Here is a 17,661-nt window from a genome sequence, read left to right as displayed (position 1 = left end):
GAGAAGCAGGCTTCCTGCTGAGCAGAGAGCCCGATGCGGGGCTCGATCCCAGGACCCTGGGATCATGACCTGAGCTGAAAGCAGAGGCTTTAACCCACTGAGCCACCCAGGCACCCCCACAAGGAGATTTTTAAAGGTAATTTCATGCAAATGGTTTCCAAGTAAGAACAGGGTTTGGGGGATGCTCAGTTGGCACCCAGACCTCACAATACCTTCCCTCAATATTATAGAAAGAAAATAAGCAGAATTGGTTTTTATTTTAATCTTCCTACATGCCTTCTTTCCCAGTAGAAAGCACTGGTTGCCATACTGGCATGAGTGACCTAATGGGTGTTCACAGGACCTGGAACCAGTTCACTGTTGCTCTCTTCTGCAAACAGGAGTCTTGTTAGCCACAAGTCCATGGTCTATCCATCTTGTCTGTTGAATGAATGTTTTTTCCCACCACTCTCACCACTGTCTTACCTATGAAGAGCTTTTAGAAATGATAAACTATGCAGCAAATATAGTAATCAGTCATTAAGTTCTTGAACAAATTAGTCCTGTTTCAGTTGCCTTGGGCTTTTAAATCTTGCTTCCCTTCTTTCAATAATTCTTTAATGTTAATTTTGACCCAGTAAGACATATTTCAAGTCCAATAGAATTGTATTCTATCCAGGAAGAACTTGATCTTCCTTCTGATGAAAGATTGCAGTTCAGTTAAATAATTAGACAATTTAGATGAAATCAATAAGCCAGTTGTTAACTGAATTGATTCAGGTCATGTTCAGTTTTTTGGTATGTGGATGCAGTCTAAAACATGTCATATAGGGGCACCTAGGTGTCTCAGTTGGTTGAGTGTCTGCCTTCGGCTCAGGTCATGATCTCAGGATCCTGGAATCGAGTCCCACATTGGGCTGCCTGCTTAGTGGGAAGCCTGCTTCTCCCTCACCCTCTCCCCCACTTGTGCTCTCTCACTCTCGTCAAATAAAAAAAATAAATATATCTTTAAAAAAAATAAAACGTCATATAAAAAGATATCTAGAAGAAGTTTTAACCTTTTTTAAAGTTATGAAATGAAATTAAAAATTAAATGATGGTCTGAAGTTGAAAAGCCAGGCAGCTGCTTCTCACTTCTTTGGGGCATGTGCATACACTCTGATGGAGTATTTTAAATTTCAGTGAAATAATATTTTCATTCACAATATTCTGAATGAGAGCATTATCTTTTTAATAATGATTTTTGTGAGAGCCTAAGTATTTTAAAATTGGATTTGGAAGCTAGATTTTTCCCTTTGGGCACACACCCCCGGTTTCATCAGTGTTTCAGGTACTAACGATACTGTTTTATCTAATAATCACTCTCTTTGTGCCAAAAATACTTTCAAGTACTTTACAAATGTTAACCCATGTAATCCTCATAACAGCCTAGTGAGGTAGATATTATTATCCCTGCTTTACAGATGCAGACACCGAGGTCCTATGAGACTTAGTCATTTGTCCCCAGGTCACAGCTGATGAGTGGCTGAGCTGGCCTTTAGGGCTCTGGAGTTCTTGCTTTTCACCACCATATCCTCTTCAGGCTTAGGGGCCTATAGTCTATTCTTTTTTTTTTTTTAAGATTTTTATTTATTTATTTGACAGAGATCACAAGCAGGCAGAGAGGCAGGCAGAGAGAGAGGAAGGGAAGCAGGCTCCCCGCTGAGCAGAGAGCCTGATGCAGGGCTCGATTCCAGGACCCTGGGATCATGACCTGAGCCGAAGTAAGGGCCTATATTCTAAAACAACATGGGCAAGCCTATTATTAAAAGGGATTTGTTAAATAATTTTACATGACTTTGAGCAAGTTCCATAGGTATTTTATTGCTTGAGACTAGAAAGTGTAAATCATGTTACTTTTATACCATACTTTTTATATTTGATTTGCTCAGAAACCCAGATTGTATTATTCTTATTTTTTTAACCTTCTCAGAGTTCATTTTATTATGATTTCCATAGTGACCTCAAACACCCAGTAGACACACTATTAGGAAAGCTACAAGACTGAGCAAAAAGGCATCAATTCCCATTATATCTTAAAATTGCAAGCATATTGGTCTTGTAGAACCAATGAATGGAGACTCAATGAAATAATCATTTTTGTCATTATCAAGTATCAGGTGAACTTTGATGCACTTTTTAATTGAATTTAAATATTCAGTTGTTAGAGTGCCTATCATACACAAAATATCTCGCTAGGTGCAGTAAGAATATAAAGAGGAACAGGACATGGGCTAATCTCAGAGAACCTAGTACCTTGTGGAAGGACCAGAGAGGCCAGAACCAACAGAGGCACGTGGCATGATGGGAGCAGGTGGGGATTTGCATGAAACTGGCTTGGCCTTGAGTTGATGATTGTTGAAACTGAGTGATGGGTAGGGAGCCATGGGGCTCATCATCTCTCCTCCACTTTTAGATATATTTGACATTTTCCATTAAAAAAAAAATGCCTGGCAGACAAAAGTGTTCAGATACTGGAATCCAAAGGGTGAGATTAATTTTGCTTGGGGCAGGGATAGGTTGCCAGGAAGATTGCATGTAAGAGATGGAAACTGAAGAATTTGTACAGTTCCCATAGGCAAGAGGGATCCTGTCTTCTGAAGCTCAGCACCATAAGGAAAGGAAGGGAGACCTAGCTGGGGCTGAGGAGGATAGAGCCTGGGGAAGAAATGGGATCTAAGCAGCTCCTCAAAATTCACTCACTCCATTTCTTCTCATAGCCTGCTGTGCTGCTTGCTTTCCTTCCCTGCCCTTGATCCAATGTAGATGCATGCAATTTAGCTCTAAAGTTTGGGGGATATAGCTGCTGAGTTAGAAAACTACTTTCCCCAAAATTCACGCATGCAATTTTGTGCTATTTATTGTTGAAGATCAGTAGAACTTTGTGTAGTCAGATGAAATGTGCCTTAGATGTTGGATCTTTAGATATCTTTCTTTATACAGTAAAATCCCACTGACCACTATATATGAGTTACTTACCATTGTTCAAATGTTTCACATGCACTCCTTCTGAGAGCATACCAGTTTGAGGGCTCAGTAACTTACACAGCTTCGGACAGCATTTTTCTTTCACAGATATTTAGGGTAAAGCCATCATGAAAAATAGGTTCATTTTTAAGTCATAATAGGCATAATAGTTAAAAATGTAAGTAAAAATACTTAACAGTTCTTTGAAATTGCATGTTTCAGAGTGTTTTGCAAACAACATGCTTCACTGAACAATGCTCATAATGGTAAGTCTCTAAAATTTACTACTATGGGTTTAAAGAAAGGTATACATTTAGGTAAGACATGGAATATCCTGATTTGATTTACTAGCCTCCCTGACTTAAATACAAATTTTTGAGTTAAATTTTTATATATTTACAAAATTGCCAGTTTCTTTGTGCAGTGTGCAGTATAATGGACTAATTTTTCTTCTTTGCAAACTAGACAAACTCCCAGGAAATTCTCTGGCTGGAATCTTCCATCCTCACTACAATCAGAGGGCCAAACGAGGACGTGGTAAAAACCTTTGACTTTTGTGACTGCTTCTTTTCTAAAAGAATATCAGAATTTCCAGTACATAAAATTGATAAATTGCTGCATATTCCCTAAAATTCCCTAAGAATACATGATTAGCATTTCAGTTATAATTAAAGAAAACTGGGCCCTGGCTACCTGGAGTTATGGGATGTAAATTCACTCATGAATGGCCTCTGTGCTGCGTGAATAGCAGTGTCTCACCAGCACTAAATCTGGAATGCTTACTGTAGGCCAGAGACAGGACCTCTTTGGAAAAGGCTTAGTTCTGTGTCATGCCAACTGCATTTTTTAGTGGTAAACAACACTCTCTAAACAGTATTGTTACCCTCATTTTTCAGTCAGTACACTTTTATCAGAAATTATTATAAAAAATATAGTTTCAACCAGTGTTTACTGATAGGGAAAGGTAACAAGAATGTAGTTTTATTTAATTTTTAATTTTTTTTTTTTTTTTTTTAAGAGAGTACACATGAGCTGGAAGGGAGGGGCAGAGGGTGACAGAGAATCTCAAGCAGGCACTACACTCATCATGAAGCCAGACACAGGGCTCAATCTCATGATCCGAGCCAAGAGTCAGATGCTCAACTGACTTAGCTACGCAGGTGCCCCAATATTTTAAATTAAAAAAAAATTTTTAATCGTTTTTAAAAGCAGATTATAACATGGTTATGAATCCTCTCCCCAGAAGAAACTCAGTTTCATTTGAATACTTATAAAAATTTCCTTTAAAAACATACCTACTGCTATATTTTGTTTTCACTCAGACATCCTTCCTTATCTGTACAAATGGATCTACCTCATTTTTGAAAGGCACATAATACCCCATTGTGTTATTCAGTTGTGAGGCTGAATTACAACTGAACTAGTCTCTGCATGATGGACACTGAGGTTATTTCTATTTTTGTTTCTATCACATTGAATAGATTGATTCAGTCTATTCATTGATAGAACAGATTTGATCTATTCTGTAGAATAGATTGATTCAGCGACATTGATTCAGTGTCGCTAGCATTTTTCTCATCTTTGTGCCTTTATGCAGCTGTGCCATTTGGAAAACTTCGTGTAGATTGCTAGGTCAAAAAGTATAAACAATGAAACCGTGATAACTGGCTAACTCTCTTCCAAAGAGGTTGCCCCACCATACGCAATTATTCCAATCCTTGCAAACCTTATATATTAAACACCTTCTCTTTGTCAGTCTGATAGGTGGAAAATTATTTTGCATATCTTTATTTATGAGTAAAATTGAGTGTATTCCCCTATTTTTTGATCAATGTATCTGTTTTCCTGTGACACAGTCTGTTTTTCTATTTAATGAACTCTTCCTAGAGGGTTTCCCATTTGCCTATTTTTCTACTCGTCTTTTTTATATTGAAATATAAGATTTTTATATTGAAAATTGGTGCTTTATCGTAAGTGTTGCAAACATTTAGTGCCAAGTTTGTTGTATCTTTTGACTTTGTAATAACTTTTAGCATAGAACAGTTTTCTATTTTACGTAGTCAAGCATCAGTCTTTTCCTTTATGGATTCTGGTTTCTACATGATTTATATTTTCAACTGATTTTTCAGGAGTGAAAAGAAAAAGAGGAAGGAAGAAACGTCTCTCAACAGACATTCATGTACAGGTAATTTGACTTCATTTTACTATATAGCTTTCAGTTTCTTCACACAGTTTCTTCCTTATTTTAAACATTCACATATCTGGTGAAATTGTAACAGAACCATAATGAGATGCATATAAAGGCTGGATGTGTTGGGTATCCCAGCACATGATCTTCAGGAGGCGACAGTCCATGGCTCCGATAACACATGCACCACATCAGTGAACGTGTCAGAGCCCGCGGTGTGCTTACGGCCTTCAGAGGGGCAGAGCTGCAGTAAACCATCCTTACCCAACCAAGAATTTCTCAGCTCGTGATGCACACTTTGACCTAATCTGTAATTTTCATAGTTTTCCGTATTACTGTTTTGTGCAAAGTGAATGAAATGTTTTGGGGATTAGAGACCACTTTTTAAACATATACTCATATAAGCTAAATTAAAAGAGCCAGCAACCTTCACCTCTTACTGTTTATACAAAAGGAGTTTGCCATGCCTCTTGATGTTTTGTTACACAAAAATGATTTTATGTTTACATGTAAACTACCAATGAATATGGGGCATGATTTTCACCACAGGCATATCATTGAATTGTTTGTAACAAAAGACTGGTTTTCATGTTTCACAGTATTAAATGTCAACAGTAAATCAGTGTAATCTTGATTTTTCTCTCCCTCTAGCTACCTGAAACGTTGATATTAGACAGATTCATAAAACAAATAAAGGACGAGGATGGCAGACACACAGGTTTGCTATAAATTTTGTATCAAATATGACCTACAGTACTTACAAACATAACCCATTTATTTCAAAGTTGGTATCCCACTTAATTCATCTAGACTTATGGTAATTCTAAGAATAGAAACCTTTTATCTTAACTATCCACTCTATCATAGCCCCAGCTCAAAGTAACTGAGATGGGGATGGTCCACTGTTCTTTGCTATTAAGAAAGGATATACTTCCTGGTCTAGAAGCCAGGGTTACCTGAGCTCAGAATCCAGGCCCCTGCTACCTCTTGTACTGTGACCCCAGAAAGGGGGTCCAGGAAGCTGAAGCCACTCACTGTCTTTTTCTGTCAGGGAAATAAACATCCCATAATGACACACAGTAACTGTGACAGAAAAAAATGATGGGAGCTATTATCTCAAAAATCTGAAGCTAAATTTTAGAAAATCCTCTTGATTCAGATAATTAGGCTAAGCAGAGAAGTTTTTATTTTCACTTTTTGTAACACAGTTTCGGTGAGAAAAACATGAGGTATGATGAAGTTATAGTAGAAGATAAAGGTGCTGAGATGCCTGGCTGGCTTGGTCAGTTAAGCAGCAGCCTTCAGCTCAGGTCATGATGCTGGGGTTCTGGGATGGAGTCTTGCACTGGGCTCCTTGCTCAGCAGGGAGCCTGCTTCTCCCTCTGCTTGTGCTCTCTCTGACAAAATCTTTAAAAAGATAAATGTGCTGTATTTATAATCCTACTGACTGTGCTCATCCAGCACCAGGCAAGGTCTGAAGAAATGACCATAAAGGGATTTATGAGAGCTGCCCTAAGATCATTTCCTCCTAAAATGTTTTTCTTATTCTTAGATGCAACTGTGAAGATTGACTTTCTTAAGAAATGTAAGCAAGTGGGGCTTCTTAATGATTTATTTGAAGAAATACTAGACAAACTTCACTTGATTCAGGAAAGACTCCTGGGTGACACTGCTTCTGATTCAGGTACCGAAATAGCCACATTTCTACATGCAGAGACTTCTTGCAAACCTACTTATAAAACAGACCAAACCAAAAGTACACATTTTCTTTCTATACAATTTATGTCATTCTTTAATACAGTTCACTGTTCTAGATCCCTAGTCTTCTATGTATCAACAGGATGTGGGTAATTCACAAACTCATTAATTCAGGAAACAGCAGCCTGGTGCCCGGCAAGCTGTGATGGGTTCTGCAGAAGTGCATAGCTGAGAGTGACCACTGACAGCATGTGGACACTCAGAAACACAGGCAGTCACACATCTGCCCCCTTAGCGCTTGCTGCTAACATCTGAGAATAGCATCATATTAGAGTTTTGATTTGACTCAAATTCTGTTCCTTGTCTTTTTTGATAATGTCAACTCAAAGCTTATAGAAGAAAAGAGGAATGTTTTGTCTGATGTCTCACTTAGTTAACGTGACCTTTCAGAAGGAGCTCTTTGGGAAGCCAAAGTTCCATTTGTATGTGCAGGTATATAGCCACTTAGCTTTCTTAGACCCTACAGTGTAAGCTTAAAAACCATGATAAATGCAGTTATTTTACAAGGAAAAACTTGACAGTCTATACTGTAGGCACCAATGTAAGGTATATAATTATTTGAAAGGGATTATTTTCTACAGGACAAAACTAAAAAGTGAAATTAAAAGCAAACATCCAAAAATTCATTCATTACTTTCTTTCATTCATTTCCTCTTTACCGGAGACTAAGTACTTCTCAAACATGATCCCCTCAGAATCCCTGGTGGGCTTGTTAACACACGTGAGTGGGCCTCTCCCTGCAGCTTCTGAGGTGGTAGCAGAGCCACCTCTGCATGTGCATTTCCACCATGTCCCCAGGGAGGCCGCTGCGCAGTGCTGGACTGTTCTGTGTACCTCCTTTACCTGGAGTTAGTTTGTAAGGGGTTTCTGCCTACATCAGTTACTAAAATTAAAACTGAAAATATTTTTCTTCCTACAGACTATGAAGAAATCGGGACTTCACTTTTTGACTGTAAATTGTTTGAAGACACATTTGTCAATTTTCAAGCAGGTAGGTAAATTTTAACCAAGCAGCATAATTTATATATAATGAAGTAATATAATAATATTGTGTATAAAGTGATAAAAATCATTTTAGAAGAACGTTCATCATCTTACTAAATGAAAAAAGCCCACCACATAGCAATAGGAGCCCACACACCCACAGAAAATATACCCAAATGGGAATAGGAGTCAGCAGTAGGTGGCTGGACAGTGCTGCATTAGATTTTCCACCTTCGTATATGCAATACCTTAGTCATCAGAAAAAACTCAATTTTTTGTTTCTACTCTTTTAAACGATTGCAAAATGGGAGGTTGTTGGGCCCCATGTTCAGGACTCAGCAGGAGCTGGGGAGGTGGCAAGGCCGTGACCACACTGCTGCTTGACTCCCTCTCACTTGATTTGATGTATACAAATTTTAGTTCTCCCAATATTAATCTTCAGTCTAACTGGGGGCAGGAGGGTTGCAATTCACTGATTCTAAGGACGAGCAAGAAAAAACCAGGTGAGACATTTTTGAAAAAGAAGGCAGGCTGGTGGGGGCAGGGACTTAAGTGGTTGATATTTAATAGAAAGGTTTTGTTGAATCATATTGTACACCTGAAACTAATAGGACACTGTATGTAATAATACTTCAACCATTCAGTGAGTAGGTCCTCCCACCTTTAAGATGCTTTCAAAACCAGCTAAATTTCCACTTATGGATGAGTTTGATCTGACTTCTTTATCAAGCCTCCACACAGCTGGACAGGCTGTGCACTGTACATCCTGGCCAGAGTGGGACACAGAACTGAGCGTAAACAGCTCCACCTAAAGCTGCACAACCCCAGCGTCCTACTCTCCATTCAGATTTTGTATTACATTTATAATCAGCCTATCCTTTAACAGTCTCTTGAGAACATCTGATCACTGCTAATGTGAGTATGTGAGTACATATTTTTTAAAAGCAGCCTTTAAGCTCCAACATCGACAAATCAGCATGATACAATACATTAATAAAAGAAATAACAAAAACCATTGATATTCTTAATAGATGCTGAAAAAGCATTTGACAAATGCATCCTGTCTTGATCAAAACTCTTCACAGTGTAGGGATAGAGGGTACATACCTCAATATCATCAAAGCCATCTATGAAAAACCCACAGTGAATATAATTCTCAATGGGGAAAAACTGAGAGCTTCTCCCCTAAGGTCAGGAGCACAGCAGGACTGTCCACTATCGCCACTGCTATCCAACATAGTACCAGAGTCCTGGCCTCAGCAATCAGACAACAAAAAGAAATAAAAGGCACCCAGACTGGCAAAGAAGTCGTCAAACTCTCACTCTTTGCAGATGATATGATATGTTATGTGGAAAACCCAAAGACTCCACTCCAAATCTGCTAGAACTCATACAGGAATTCAGTAAAGTATCAGGATATAAAATCAATGCACAGAAATCAGTTGCATTTCTATACACCAACAACAAGACAGAAGAAGGAGAAATTAAGGAGTTGATCCCATTTACAATGGCACCCAAAACCATACGACACCTAGGAATAAATCTAACCAAAGAGGCAAGCATATGTATTCAGAAAACTATAAAGAAATTGAGGAAGACACAAAGAACTGGAAAAACATTCCATGCTTGTGGACTGGAAGAACAAATACTGTGAAAATATCTATGCTCCCTAGAGCAATCTGCACATTTAATGTAATCCCTATCAAAATACTATCAACTTTTTTCAAAGGAATGGAACAAATAATCCTAAAATTTATATGGAACCAGAAAAGATCCCGAATAGCCAGAAGAATGTTGAAAAAGTTGGTGGCATAACAATTCCAGACTTCAAGCTCTATTACAAAACTATAATCATCAAGACAGTATGGTACTGGCACAAAAACAGACACATAGATCAATGGAACAGAATAGAGAGCCCAGAAATGGACCCTCTATGGGCAACTAATCTTCAACAAAGCAGGAAAGAATGTCCAATGGAAAAAAGTATCTTCAACAAATGGTGTTGGGAAAACTGGACAGCCACATGCAGAAGAATGAAACTGGACCATTTCCTTACACCACACACAAAAATAGACTCAAAATGGATGAAAGACCTCAATTTGAGACAGGAATCCCATCAAAATCCTTGAGGAGAACACAGGCAGCAACCTCTTCAACCTCAGTTGCAGCAACTTCTTCCTAGAAACATCACCAAAGGCAAGGGCAGCAAGGGCAAATATGAATCATTGGGACTTCATCAAAATAACAAGCTTCTGCACAGCAAAGGAAACAGTCAACAAGACCAAAAGACAACCCACAGGAGAAGATATTTGCAAATAACATATCAGATAAAGGGCTAGTGTCTAAAATAGATAAAGAACTTATCAAACAACACCCAAAGAACAAATAATCCAATCAAGAAATGGGCAGAGGACATGAACAGACATTTTTGCAAAGAAGACATCCAAATGGCCAACAGACACATGAAAAAGTGCTCCATATCACTCGGCATCAGGGAAATACAAATCAAACCACAGTGAGATACCACCTCATACCATTCAGAATGGCTAAAATTAATGACAGATCAGGAAATGACAGATGTTGGAGAGGATGCGGAGAAAGGGGAACCCTCCTACACTGTTGGTGGGAATGCAAGCTGGTGCAGCCACTCTGGAAAACAGCATGGAGGTTCCTCAAAAAGTTGAAAATAGAGCTACCCTATGACCCAGCAATCACACTACTGGGTATTTACCCTAAAGATACAAATATAGTGATCCAAAGGGGCATGTGCACTTGAATGTTTATAGCAGCAATGTCCACAATAGCCAAACTATGGAAAGCGCCTAGATGTCCATCAACAGATGAGTGGATAAAGAAGATGTGGTGTATATATACAATGGAATACTATGCAGTCATCAAAAAAAAAAAAGAAATCTTCCATTTGCAACGATGGGGATGGAACTACAGGGTATTATGCTGAGTGAAATAAGTCAATCAGAGAAAGATAATTACCGTATTCTCTCTCTGATAGGAGCAATTTGAGAGGACAGGGTGGGGGGCTGTGGGGGGAAGGGAGGGGAAAAAATGAAACAAGATGGCACCAGGGAGGGAAACAAACTGGAAGAGACGCTTAATCTCAGGAAACAAACTGAGGGGGGTGAGAGGGATAGGGTGGTTAGGTGATGGACATTGGGGAGGGTAAGTGCTATGGTGAGTGCTATGAATTGTGTAAGCCTGATGATTCACAGACCTGTACCCCTGAAACAAATAATACATTATAAGTTTAAAAAAAAAAAAGAAAAAGATAAAAAAAGCCCTTAAAATCTTTTTCTAAAAAGCCTTATTTTGTAGGGGACTTTCATCTCTGTTACTTTTCTTTCATATATAATTCACATTTCCACTACAGGTATGGGTTAGTTGGGAGGATCTACGTTACAGTGTAGTACTTGGGGGGAGTGGGTCACCAGGAGGAGACACTATTTGGAATTGCATTAGAACCAACTTTTAAGGGGCACCTGGGTGGCTCAGTGGGTTAAAGCCTCTGCTTTCGGCTCAGGTCATGATCCCAGGGTCCTGGGATCAAGCCCCGCATCGGGCTCTCTGCTCAGCGGGGAGCCTGCTTCCTCCTCTCTCTCTGCCTACTTGTGATCTCTGTCTGTCAAATAAATAAAATCTTGAAAAAAAAAAAAAAAAGAACCAACTTTTAAAAGATCTAACTTGACATCCCTACTGATACAGACTCTCTTACTTAGTTTAATGTTGCTCAGTTCTAACGTTCCAGACAGTTAACTACAGGTATTCTAGAGAAAGCTTCTATGTGTGTTTTGATATTCTTCAACCTTGAAGTTTTCAAAAAATGACACTGTCACTGAGTAATACTCTTATTTATAAAGCCTAATTAAAGTATCTTCTTCCTAAGTTTCCACCGTAAAGGCCTTCCTATTTCTAAATAAAACCAAAAGCTTTTATGTAACATTAAAAATTGGATGCATCTTTATGAAAGTTTGCCCTTATCTTGATATCCTCATCACGTGCTCTTTCCACTTATTATCTCTCAACAAATGGGTAATGTGTAGCATGAAAGTTATACAGTTTCTGCTTCTGAGTTCTCAAATATATACAAAGGGGTCTCAAGCTCTAAAGATGTACTGAGTGGCTTTATGTGATAAAAACTAGAATTCTGTCCTGAATTCGAAGAGGAAGCAAAGGTATAAAAGAACCAGTTCCTGCTCACAAGGCCCTAGATTCTTTTCATTTGGGGCACAAAGTGTGTATTACGCACTTGCAAGTGAAAGAAGCTAAAAACAGTACATTGTTTATAAAACAGTATACTAACCTGAAATTTTTTTATCATAGCAATACAGAAAAAAATCCATCAATTTGAAGAAAGGCAGCAGCAACTGAAGGAAGAAATTGAGGTACTTCAGGACTTAAACAAAACCATGTACTTTCTTCAAGAAGATAGAGACGCGAAGTCAAGTTCTACTTCAGTATCTTCTGTGTCTTCTAAGGATTACCATTCCCTAAACCAGGAATGAGACTCAGTTGCAAGCAGGCTGCAAACTGAAGGCCTGACCTGTGGAAGCCACACATCTTTAGAACTAGGCCTCTCTTGTCTCTCTTCAGTCCTCATCAACTCTTACCTGTCCTTTGCTGATCAAGATTTCATTTGATCCTGCCTCTTATCATCTCACTTCTGCTCTCCAGTAAAATGTTTCTGAGATTCTGCTTGAGTAAACTGGATCATACCTCCCATCTCCCTCCCTCTGCACTGAAAATCCTCTGGCAGCTTCGTGCTGGTGTATCCTCACCCCCCTCAACCTCCTCCTCCGTTCCCCCACTCTAGTGATCAACGTTGATTCTAGTAACACACAAGGTGCTCCTGGAATATAGGCTCCCCAGGGCTTTTCCTCATCTTGCTGTGAAGCTTTAACTGCTTTTACCTTTCTCTGCCTGTTTCTCCTGCAGATCTCATTATACCATTCCATTGGAGTACTTTTCCTTCCCTTCACTTCCCAGTGTAACCCACTGTATCTTCTATCACTCCATTATCGTACTCTGAGGGCAAAAACTCACTATTCCTGTGTGTTATTCCCAATACATTCCCAGCACCTAGCATGCTCAATAAATGTTGAATAAATGCATAAACTGTTCTTATCCTTTCAGACTAGTTCCAGCTTATAATGACAGATATAATAAATTTGAATATTTTTACTCCATTTGTATCAAATTTACTGCTCATCACAAAGTCTGCTTTTTAAATTTAATTTCAGCCACTATCACTACATAGGCATATATCATCTTCAAAATAAACATTTAAATTTATAACAACGCTTTGAACATCAGTGGAAATATGCGAGAATGAAAAACCAGGGGTACCAGGGTGGCTCAATTAGTTAAGCAGCCGACTCCTGGTTTCAGCTTGGGTCATGTCATCAGACTTGTGAGATGGAGCCCCACATCATGCAGAGTCTGCTTGTCCCTCTCCCCGCTCTCTCTCTAAAATAAACAAAATCTTAAAAAAAATTTTTTTCTCAACCTAACAATATAAAATTGGATTCTTATGTACAACCACCATGTGCGATCCCTGAAAACCTCACATTTCTGATTTATCACAGTACTCTAAGATTCACAATAATGCTATGTTTCGGTGTCTAGAATTTAACAGTACTTTAAAAATACCCACTGAAGGAAGATGGTAGAGGTGAAAAAGAACACGCCCATTCCTGTTTTAATGGCAACCCTAGCTGAAATCATAATGACCTGAGGGACAAAATGTCAATCGAGTGGTTTCCAAATTCAGCTGCACATCAGAATTACCTGGGCATTTAAGAAGCTACAGGATGACCCAGAAGACGGTGGGCAGAAAAGATAGGTAAAGATTTACTGATTAACTTCAGGATGTATGCCAGCGGGGCAGGGATCTGCAGACCTTTGTTCTCTGGAATGAAAGTGTGGCCGGGGCTATTTTTCTTGCCCCCCACTCTGGCTCTCTAGGGAGCCATTTCTGACACTCTCCATCTATCTTGCTAGCTCCATGTTTTTGCCTGCCCCTCTTTTCCCCTGAAAAGCCAGCCCATCCAACCCACCTGCCCACAGGCACCTGCACTGCCTCATCCAGTGGGGTGTTCACTTACAAACTAGTAAGGAGGTTCGATTATATATACAAAAATTATCAAGGGATACACAAAATAAAAACATGCAAAATACGACATATATAAAACATGGAAGAGGTAATAAAAATTTAATATGCTTTTATAATGTGTTTGAATTTAACTGAGCATCAACCAAATATAGACTGCTACACACACAGGATGTTACATATGAACCCCATGGCAATCACAAACCAAAACCCATAATTAATACAAAAAAGTAAAGAAACTGGAATCCAAGCATGACACTAAAGAAACCACAAGGGAAAAGAGCAAGAGAAGAAGAAACAAAACCTAGAAAACAATTAACAAAATGGCAGTGAGTACATACCTATCAATAACTACTTTAAATGTAAATGCACTAAATGCTTCAATCAAAAGATATTGAGTGAATGGATTAAAAAAAAAGGTCCATTTATTAGCTGCCTACAGAAGACTCACTTCAGGTCTAAAGACACAGAGGGTGATGGGACAGGAGAATATACACATTACAAATGAAAGTGGGGGAAAAAATGAGGGTAGGTATACTCATATCAAATAAAATAGACTTTCAGGAAATGACAGATGTTGGAGAGGATGCGGAGAAAGGGGAACCCTCCTACACTGTTGGTGGGAATGCAAGCTGGTGCAGCCACTCTGGAAAACAGCATGGAGGTTCCTCAAAAAGTTGAAAATAGAGCTACCCTATGACCCAGCAATCGCACTACTGGGTATTTACCCTAAAGATACAAATATAGTGATCCAAAGGGGCATGTGCACTTGAATGTTTATAGCAGCAATGTCCACAATAGCCAAACTATGGAAAGAGCCTAGATGTCCATCAACAGATGAATGGATAAAGAAGATGTGGTGTATATACACAATGGAATACTATGCAGCCATCAAAAGAAATGAAATCTTGTCATTTGTGATGACGTGGATGGAACTAGAGGGTATCATGCTTAGCGAAATAAGTCAATCAGAGAAAGACAACTATCATTTGATCTCCCTGATATGAGGAAGTAGAGATGCAACGTGGGGAGTTTGGGGGGTAGGAAAAGAATAAATGAAACAAGATGGGATTGGGAGGGAGAAAAACCATGAGAGACTTTTTTTTTTTTTTAAGATTTTATTTATTTATTTGACAGAGGGAGAGAGATCACAAGTAGGCAGAGCAGCAGGCAGAGAGAGAGAGGAGGAAGCAGGCTCCCCGCTGAGCAGAGAGCCCGACGCGGGGCTCGATCCCAGAACCCCGAGACCATGACCCGGGCCGAAGGCAGAGGCTTAACCCACTGAGCCACCCAGGTGCCCCAAAACCATAAGAGACTCTTAATCTCACAAAACAAACTGAGGGTTGCCGGGGGGAGGGGGGTAGCGAGAGGGTGGTGGGGTTATGGACACTGGGGAGGGTATGTGCTATGGTGAGTGCTGTGAACTGTGTAAACCTGGCAATTCACAGACCTATACCCCTGGGGCTAATAATACATTATATGTTTATTAAAAAATTTAAAAAATAAAATGGACTTTAAAACAAAGACTAACAAGAGACCAAGAAAGGTCATTACATAAGGATAAATTGATCACTCCTATCAGAAGATGTAACAAGTATTTATATACCTAACACAGGAGTACCTAAACATATAAAGCAAATATTAAAGGGACATAAAAGACATAAAGGGAAAAGTTGATAGTATTGCAATAACAGTAGAGGGCTTTAACACCCTACTTATATCAATGGATCACTGAGACAGTAAATCAGTAAGGAAACCACGGCTTCAAATGATATATGAAACCAGATGGACTTAAGAGATATAGAACAGTCCATGGAAAACTACAGAATACACGTTCAAGATCACATAATAGGCCACAAAACAAGTCTTCATAAATTTAAGAAGACTGAAATTATATCAACTGTCTATCCAACCATATGAAACTAGAAATCAAGTACAAGAGAAGTGGAAGAAACACAAACATGACTAAATAACATGTTACTAAACATCCAATGGGTCAACATAAAAATCAACTAGAAAAAAAATACCTGAAGACAAATGAAAATGGAAACACAACAATTCAAAATCTTTGGGACACAAAAAAAGCACTTCTAAGAGGGACATTTATAGCAATACGGGCCTACCTCAAGAAACAAAAATCTCAAACAATTTAACTCTACATCTAACAGAGCCAGAAAAAGAAGAACGAAGTCCAAACTTAGCAAAAGAAAGAAAATAATAAAGATCAGAGGAGAAATAAATGAAATAGAGAAAAAAAAAAAAAAGATCGATGAGACTAAGAGCTGGTTCTTTGAAAAGCAAACAAAACTAATAAAGCTTTAGCTGACTCATCAAGGAAAAAAGACTCAAAATCATAAATGAAAGGACAAGTTACAAAAAACAAATTTTAAAAAATGAGATTTCTACAAAAAATGACATGCCAACAACAAACTAGACAAAATGGATAAATTCCTAGAAACATAAAATCTTACCAGACTGAATGAGGAAGAAATAGAAAATCTGAACACGCCAATTAACAGTAATGAAATTGAATCAGCAATCAACAAATTACCAGCCAATAAAAGTTCAGAGCCAAGCTGATTCACAGGTAAATTCTACCAAACATTTAAAAATGAGGTAATAACACTCTTTAAACTAGTCAAAAAACAAAAACAAAAACAAAACAAACAAACAAAAAAAGAGGAAGGAATGCTTCCAAACTCATTTTATAAGGCCAGCATTACCCTAATACCAAAATCAGACAAGAATGCCATGAGAAAAGTATAAGCCAGTATCTCTGATAAATGTAGATGCAAATAAAACATTAGCAAACCAAATTTAAAAATACATGAAAAGGATCATTCACCACAACCAGTGGAATTTATTCCAGGGACGCAAGGATGGTTCAATATATACAAATTAATCAGCATGCTATATATTACCAAAATCAAAGATAAAATCATTCAAAAGATCTAAAAAAAGCATCTGACAAAATTCAACATCCACTCATAATAAAAATTCTTAACAAAGTGGGTACAGAGGTAACATACTTCAATATTATAGAGATCATATAGGACAAACCCACAGCTAACATCCTACTCAGATGAAAAACTAAAAGCTTTTCCCCTAAGATCAGGAACAACACAAGGATGTTCACTCATGACCATTATTCAACATAGCACTAGAAATCCTTGCCATAGCAATCAGATTTTTTAAAAATTTAAAAAATGTCTAAGTTGGTGAGGAGGAAGTAAAACTGTCACCATTTGCAGATGACATGGCACTATACAGAGAAAACCCTAAAGACCCCACCAAAAAATATTAGAATAAATGAATTCCGTAAAGTTGTGGGAGGTAAAAAACAGTATACAGAAATCTGCTGCATTTCTATATACTTAGTAACAAAAGAGCAGGAAGGGAAATTAAGAAAATAATAACATTTACAACTGCATAATAAAGAATAAGATACTTAGGACTATATTTAACAAAAGAGGCTGAAGACCTATACTCTAAAAACTATTAAGACACTGATGAAGAAATCAAAGACAACACAAATAAATGGCAAGATATACCATGCTCATGCATTGGAAGAATAAATATTGTTAAAATATTCATACTATCCAAAGCAATCTACAGATTTTTTTTA

The 17,661-nt window shown here is 38.2% G+C and overlaps 1 protein-coding gene across 2 annotated transcripts in view; it reads left to right on the top strand.

Moving 5' to 3' along the window:
- Nucleotides 1-13,113, top strand: part of SETDB2 (SET domain bifurcated histone lysine methyltransferase 2) — a 91,877-nt gene extending 78,764 nt beyond the window's left edge. For both annotated transcript variants that reach the window (XM_047723386.1, XM_047723385.1), the window contains 7 exons: nucleotides 3,208-3,251; nucleotides 3,451-3,522; nucleotides 5,115-5,170; nucleotides 5,825-5,891; nucleotides 6,726-6,857; nucleotides 7,851-7,922; nucleotides 12,251-13,113. In XM_047723386.1, coding sequence (XP_047579342.1) covers nucleotides 3,208-3,251; nucleotides 3,451-3,522; nucleotides 5,115-5,170; nucleotides 5,825-5,891; nucleotides 6,726-6,857; nucleotides 7,851-7,922; nucleotides 12,251-12,432 — 625 coding nt within the window. In that variant the 3' untranslated portion in view covers nucleotides 12,433-13,113. The remainder of the gene's footprint in view (nucleotides 1-3,207; nucleotides 3,252-3,450; nucleotides 3,523-5,114; nucleotides 5,171-5,824; nucleotides 5,892-6,725; nucleotides 6,858-7,850; nucleotides 7,923-12,250) is intronic.
- Nucleotides 13,114-17,661: the final 4,548 nt, after the last annotated feature.

The sequence above is a fragment of the Lutra lutra genome, chromosome 3, assembly GCF_902655055.1.
Source record: "Lutra lutra chromosome 3, mLutLut1.2, whole genome shotgun sequence".
Classification (NCBI taxonomy): domain Eukaryota; kingdom Metazoa; phylum Chordata; class Mammalia; order Carnivora; family Mustelidae; genus Lutra; species Lutra lutra.
The sequence above is the reverse complement of the archived record's forward strand: the minus strand, read 5'-3'. Positions and strand labels throughout refer to the sequence as shown.